General features: G+C 50.2%; 1 protein-coding gene across 1 annotated transcript in view; it reads left to right on the forward strand.

Moving 5' to 3' along the window:
- Positions 1-305: 305 nt before the first annotated feature.
- The window catches only part of aos (protein argos), a 26,163-nt gene continuing 18,904 nt past the window's right edge, over positions 306-7,564 (forward strand). Inside the window, exon 1 of the mRNA XM_022815200.2 lies at positions 306-3,786. Within this exon, the coding sequence (XP_022670935.1) occupies positions 2,458-3,786 (1,329 nt within the window). The 5' untranslated portion in view covers positions 306-2,457. The remainder of the gene's footprint in view (positions 3,787-7,564) is intronic.

A 7,564-nucleotide genomic window follows, 5' to 3' on the forward strand; every position in this document is an offset into this window, starting at 1 on the left:
CCAGCCGTATTTGTAGTGCTATTAAGAAAGTATAGAAATAGCGTGGATAAGACAAGCAGTAGCGGTTTGTGGGAGATATTGTGACAACAACGGGCGGTAGCGGGCCGTTGTGACCATTCTTATGCTGCTATTACTGCTGTAACTGATGGTAATATAAAGGAATGAGTTCTGGCCGCGGTGACCAATGAGTATCGCCAAGAGATAAAACCCGAGGCGGCGGCATCGACGGTGACGGCTGCCGCTGCTGCTGCTGTTGCTGCTGCTGTTGCTGCTGCTGCTGCTGTTGCTGCTGCTGCTGCTGCTGCTGCCTAAGGCCAGAGGGTAGTGAGCGAATGCGAGGAGAGTAGGCAACGGGCGACGAATAGAAAGGGTCCGAAGAGAAAAAAAACGAAGAATAAAGACTGACAGGAAGAACATAGCAGAAAGGCGTCGGTGACTGCGACGGCCAAATGAGGAGCGTCTGCTACGAATTACTACCTGCCGCCGCTACACATATACTGCTACCACTACTACTACGACTACTGGTGCTGCTGCCGCCGGTGCTGGTTCTCGTGGCGCGGTGGCGCTAGTTTTGCTACCTCTGCGGCTCTTGCCGCGATTGCAGCAGCAGCATCATCATCCGTAGCATCATGGCGGCTGTGAGGTAGGCAGTAAAGAAGAAGAAGCTGACGAAGACGAAAAAGAAGGAGCGAAGGAAGGAAGGAAGGAAGGAAGGAAGGAAGGAAGAAAGACAGAACGACAGCAAAATAGTCAGAGAGACAAGCCTGAATGACGGCTGCTGCTGCTGCGGCTGCTACTGCTGCGGCTGCTGCTAGTGGCGGTGGTGGCCGCGGCAGCAACGGCGGGAGCCAGGCAGAGCCATGGGGGAGGGAGGTGCTCGGGGACGGCGAGTGGAGTGAAGCGAGTGCTGCGGCGGCAGCAGCAGCAGCAGCAGCGGTGGCGACGGCGGCGGTCATAGTACTTGTAGTAGTCGTCGTCGTCGTCGTCGTCGTCGTCGTCGTCGTCGTCGCATGAGTAGTATTGGTCTTGGTGATGCTGCTACGGGTAGTAGTCGTAGCCGTAGTAGCGGTAGTAGAAGGAGAAGGAGTAGCGGCAGCAGCGACAGAGAGCAACAAGAAGAAGAACGAACCAGCCAAGAGCGAGCAGGCGGGCGGGCGCGTCAGTCTACGTTCAGTCAGTTCGCGCTCGGCCGTCCAGCAGTCAAGACGACGAAGCGATTCGAAGGCGACGAAGATGAGAACGATGATGACGACGACAACAGCGAAGTCGTAAAAACCCTAAGCAAGCCCGAGGCAGACAGTGAAACAGAATCGAACAACAACGACCGGCTACTAAAGAAAAAGGTGGAGCACGCGTTGGCCAGACCTATCAACATTGAAAGATACGGACAGAAACACAGACGTTCAAGGCGCCGCTATACATCATCATCATCGTTCTCACCTAGCTAGCCAGCCAGCCAGCCAGCCAGCCAGCCAACCAGCCTGGAGCATCAGCAACAAGAAGCGAAATGAGAGGTCTGCTCGGTCGTTCGTTCGTTCGAGAGCCGTTGATCTTTGGCCTATTGCACACTTGAAAGAGAGATCAGCTTTGCAGCAGTAGCAAGTTGGCGACTAGTAGTACATAAATGATGTGACGGTCTCTACTGTTGTCCACCTCGCGCTTTACACTTACCCTGGCCCTTACTTGAGTGGACTCCCGACGGGCAGCTGAGTGAATCGCCCGCCTTATGTTCGTACAGGAGTTATGCGATGTTTCCAGGACCTTTTAAGTAATAGGCACTGATCCACGGACGAAGGCACAGACAAAAGCCAACACGCATTGGAGAAGGTGAACTGCGGTGATAGAAATCGTAGTCGCACGTCCATCGCCTCTGGGTCTACGATTGAGCCGATGGCCGTCGTACTCTAGCCAGCGGCGGGATGAATGCCGGCCTGCATTTCTTTCGCAGCGCAGCATCCGTATTTTGTACGCTGCAGTCTCGCCTTGCTGCAAATTCGCGTTCTAGGACCAGAGCGTCAGTGAATTGCTGTTGGCGTTGTGGCGGCTGCTGCGGCTGCTGTCAAGTTGTGGGCGCGGCCAAAACGTGCGACAGCGCAGGACCTGAATATTGTGATAGAGTGTGTACGAGGGTAACTCAGCGACTGTTCAATTTGACATCATCTGTTGTGTTGTACAGCCCGCGCTCCCCGGATACACTGACTTGTGGAGCTTTATTGTGTTCGTTATGTTCTTGGAGTGATTTTTCGGGGGGAAATTAATGTCTCCCACTCGTTTCCGAGAGTGGTCTTCGTGGCTAGTGCAAGTTTCTAATTAAGTTCAAAAGGTTTCTTCCGTACAACGGCCTTCGTTTAACACCAGCTTGTAGTCAGCTGCTTAAGGATTAGCAGCTTATCGTAAAGATAACACAACCAGTGTGACAGCTATAGGTAGTCCGCGAAGAAACGAAGGGATGCAAATATGATGCGACACATTGAGCACGTCCTCCTCGCTGGCCTAGCAATCGTCCTCTGTGTCCATATACCAGCTGCTAACACGCACGACGCAGCGCAGGCCACACGCTCCGAGGTGGTAATTGGCCTTATGCGACATCCTCGACATTCTCAATCCAACGATGACGATGGTGCTGCCTTAGCGACAGGAACGAGGTTGACAATTGTCGAAGAATCTTCTGTTGTTCCTTTCTCGACGATGGTCCTAGCTGATCCCGCTCCTAGAACCACTCTGGCGCCGCCGCCGCCGCCGACGGCGGCACCGGCGACGACGATTGAACCAGTCATAAGGACCACGATAAGCTCTGATATTGTTTCTATCGAAGAGATGTCGAGCGCTGTTCGCGAGGTGCTCAGCGTGGAGGTGATACGGGTATTTCCGGACAAAACGAGTGAAAACGATAAGGTGATGACGATGCCGTCAAACAACAACAACCAGGTCAATGCTGTCGGCATCGTCGAAGACAAAGCGGTAGAGAAGACCGTGCCGGCAATTATGAAGTCAATTCATCCAATGTTATCCATGTTTCGGAGGGAGGATAGGCCTGCTATCAATCAGAGTTTAAACGGCAGTGACGATCGAAATGTTGGTGGCAGAGAAAACAGTACTAACGTTGATGACAACACCGAGACAACTCTACCTGGCCAGACGAAAATACCACAGTCGTCAACTCTGGCCGCATCGCAACAACAAGCAGATTTAACTAGAACACGAGCAATTCTAAGAGTAAGTCAGTCTGCGAAGCAGTCGACTACAATAGAAATTCCGGATAGTCCCTCCTGTAAGATGGGTACTACACCGCAGCAGCGAATAGAAACGCAACCGATAAACAACTCGTTTTCGAAAATGACCAACATCAAAGGAGGCTCCAACGGGATACTCTGTGAATCACAAGTTAGTGGTCCTAGCCAAGAAACAGCGTCAAACGTTGTTTCTGGATCGCAAAACTTTGCCGGCAAAGACAGTCCATCAAGTGCAAAGTTACAAGATCTTACTATGACGAACACAAGTTCTTTTGTTATTGCGTCAAATAACGCCAGTGCCGTTGCGAAGCAGCATTCCAGTGCCATCTCGGAAAAGGTGGCGACTGGATTGAAGTATGTCGCGCAACGGGTCGCCGTGGCGTCGGCATTTCCTCTCCAGCTGTTGGGCCCGAGCGGTACCCCCACAGCATCCACTGTCGCCGTTCAACTCCTGCAGCTGCACAAATCGCAAGCGATCCTCCGTCAGGCGGCGCTGGTTGCGCGCATTCGTCAACGCTATACTGCTGCGATGCGTGTTTTCTACCAAAAAGGAGTAAGTGCAATAAATAGAATCAGGTACATCACTTCCTTTACGATAGATGTCAGTTCTCTTTTCTGTATTACGCATTCTCCTCGTTTAGCTTCTTCATCTTAGAACTATTGTTTGCTCGAAGGCTGGCTGAAGGATTCGAGGAACTGCAGCGTAACTCTCACCGTGGTGGCGTGCAGTGTTGACCAGGACAATTGAAGTGTCATTCAGGAAATGCTGGTTTCAATAAATGCATTTCGTTATAGGAAAGCCGTGTTCTATACGGCTTTCCAAGCGAGATATTTTCTATTCGTGTTTTTGTACAGACGCTTCGTTAATCCTACGCAGCCAAACAAAACGCCGTCGACATTACTCCGATGTGCACACGACGAGTGGCGTACGGAGGGGAGCATCTAGTTTTGCTCATTTGCTTAACGTGCGCGGCCGACGTTTCGCTTAGAGCGGGCTTCTTCTCTATGGCGCGGAACCGCAAAGGGATCTATGTTGTTTTGCTTGAGGTAGAAGACGTTTCTTTGAGACTGATCACAACTCGTTCATTGGTACTATCGGCAGTGGACTACTACCGCGCGAATCGAGATAGTAAAACACACTTCTTAGTGAATCTCTATGATGGGAGCTGCGGTCGCTCTCTGCTGTGCGTCTTGCTCCACCTCCGGCTTCTGCTGCGCATCCACACAGTGTTTACGGCATAAGCGATAAGACGCCTTGCAGAGTAGGAGGTGTCGCAGTAGTTGTCCGCAGGCTCTTTTGTTTTTCAGCCCAGTGTCTACCTATAGTGGGTTTACAGTTACTACTCGTCCACATAAATATCCTCATCGTCATAGTGTGCCTCAGAGTCCTGATGACGGTCAACGGCAATCCTATCGCTCGCGTTTCGTGTAGCGCGATCGACTAAATCATTCGACTTGGAGCTGATGGCGGCCTGTATAATTAGCGTACACCTCCAATCGGAACCGAACGGAGGATGCGGGACACCATAGAAATAGACTTATCTCTCCCAATGTTACTCTAGGAAGATACTATGATAAGTTACAAGTGAAAGCATCGCGTTCGAGTAACCAGTCGTCAGCATTAGTATTTCATTTAATCTTTCTTAATAATCTTTGATTTGCTTTTACTCCGGAAAGACAGTGCGACTGCTCATTCATATGATGAATGGTTCTAATTTCCAGTATCGTTCAGCGCTTTATCTACACAAAGCGATCTGCATAACCGGCTGGCTACTGACATACACTGGTAATTAGTCCGAAACCCCCCTTCGCGCCAGATGTTGTGTATTCTTGCCTATTTTTTTAATGTGCGAACGCGTTATTCGAAATTCTACGTCGGTCGGTCGGTCGGTCGGTCGGTCAGTCAGTCAGTCAGTCAGTCAGTCAAACCATCGGAACGTGCAACGGCAGCTGCAGCGACGCTATGCCATGGTGTAGTTCAGCAAAGAGGGGATTGATGTTGTTAGCTAACGTCAGAGAGCCAATCGACCGACGGGCCAGCGGCTGAACTGGTTACATGATTACCTACCTGCTCGCTTGGTAAGTAGCGGCTGTATTGCGAGTCCTGCCGATGGCCAACGACAACTACAACCAGGAAGTGTGGCAAAAACCGGCTGGAGAGTAAAGCACTGCCAATGGCTGAACCTCACACCGTTCATACCAGTACTACGATCAGCGTAGTAGGTATATACCAGCAACGATACGACCTTTTCGTCATCGTGATAGTGGTTGTTCGTTCCTTTTTCTTCTTCCTTCCCTTGATGACTGCGCGGATGAACGAACGAAAACTGATGGCTGACAGAGAGGAGTGGAGGGAGGGATGGGGAAGGGGGCCAGAACTGCTCCTGTTGCTGATTCTAACGCTGCTGCGGAATGGTATCGCTCAGCCTGTTCCATTCGTCGCATCGATCGAGGATAGATGTCTGATCAGCAAAAGCGGCGGCGGCGGCGGCGGCCATGCAACAACTCGTTCTATTCAACAAACGACGACACCCTGCCTCCCAACTACGGGCACCAGCCTTGCAGAACAGATATTCCACCAATCTGCCTATGTAGATACGTAGATAGGCTGATATAGTATGTACACAGGCGTTCCTTCATACATACGAGCTATTACCGCTTGGCAGTCTGGCAGCGGCGGCAGGTTCGCTGGTTACTCAAGGTCATGCAATCTTTAAGGAGGAGCAGTCGCAGGAACTATCTCACCCAGCAACCGGGCAGGCGAGCAGACGCTGAGAACAACGGGTTATCCGTCTGTTCGTCTTCTACCGGGTCGAGTCCACCTTCGTCGTCGTCGTCGTCTGCGCCGCCGCCGCCGCCGTCGTCGTCGTCGCCGTCGGGAGCTCAGCGAACGAAAGCATCTCATCTACCACTACTACTATCCATTCAAATAACTTTAAAGTGGCCTGGGATCCGCCTTGGACGCTAAGCGAACGTGATGAAGCTCGCTTTATAACGAGCGATTTTGTAAAGCTGGCATTATTGTGGGCGCCTTGTGTTTGCTCCGCACTTATTTTCCTATCCCCGTTCTCACTAATAGCCAATTTGAACGATTATATACATCTAGTAAATGTCGGCCGTTGAATCAATGGCTTCGTTAGTGATTGTTGTTAGGCGCCAAAAAAGGACTATGCAAAAAGCCGAAATAAAGGCACGTTTATAGTCGAAAACTCATGCGGATGATTTTCGAGTTCTTACAATTTGACACACTTCCTGGCCAGCCAGTATATATAGTGCATCGCTGTTATTGTTACGTGTGAAATTGCAGACGATTTCGCCAGACACCTGCTAGTGAAACATATATATTAGAATGTGGCCATTAATGTTATTGCTGTCGTCGCCCTTCGTTCTGCATATGTAAAGTATGACAGCAGACGACGAGAGGACTCTATTCGAGTAGCGTATTCTGATAGTAAAGATTATCATAGCGAAATAGAAGACAAAGTCGGAAAGAAACGAGAACGAAAAGTCGAAGCAGGGAAGGACGAACAAAGAGGCAGAGAGGCTCGAACCAGCGACTTGTCAATGTGCATACAACTTTCGTTTTTTGGGGCCTCCTTCTATATGCAGACTCAATAGCGAATAAGGTACTATAGCAGACTCGACAGGCTGCTGAGCTAACTGTCCCGTCTGAAAGCTCTGCTCAATAGAGCACATATTCGAGATTGATCGCATGAACAGTAGACAGCTAGCCGATCGGATCAGAAGAAGAAGCGGCAGCAACAGCAGTAATGGCAGGAAAAGAAACCTGTTTCTTTTTTGTTCTCGATCCTTCGAGGAACTCCCTCTGTGCTCTTCCTCCTGACTCACCCGTTCACTCACTTCGTCGCGGTTCTCAACCCGTTCCCCTGTGTCACCCCGTACCTGAAACCAGGCACACCCTGAACGAATTGGCGCGCCTCTCTATATTGGGCCCGGCAGACTGGTAGCGTATTATCGATTCAACTACCAACTGAACGGGCTTTAAGGAACAACGATTGATTATTTAGATATTCTCAGATTATGCACCTAAGGCTTCACCTGCCACACTGCCGGTTATATACATATATAAAGATTACAATCGTACTGTGATTTTATTGACACAAAGTCGGCGTACTAATACGCTCCCTGTCATATAACTCAGCGTGGCAGATGCTGCGTGTGAAGGACATACTCTGTGAGTAGTCTGCGTACCCTATGGACGCACACAGAAACGATGTGATATCATTATCTCCAAATCATTACAACGCAGAATCTTCATAAACGTTGGCTTGTGAGAGTCTCTACGATTGGTACATACAATTGATTCTATA

Source organism: Varroa destructor, unplaced genomic scaffold, assembly GCF_002443255.2.
Source record: "Varroa destructor unplaced genomic scaffold, Vdes_3.0 BEIS01000007.1, whole genome shotgun sequence".
Classification (NCBI taxonomy): Eukaryota; Metazoa; Arthropoda; class Arachnida; order Mesostigmata; family Varroidae; genus Varroa; species Varroa destructor.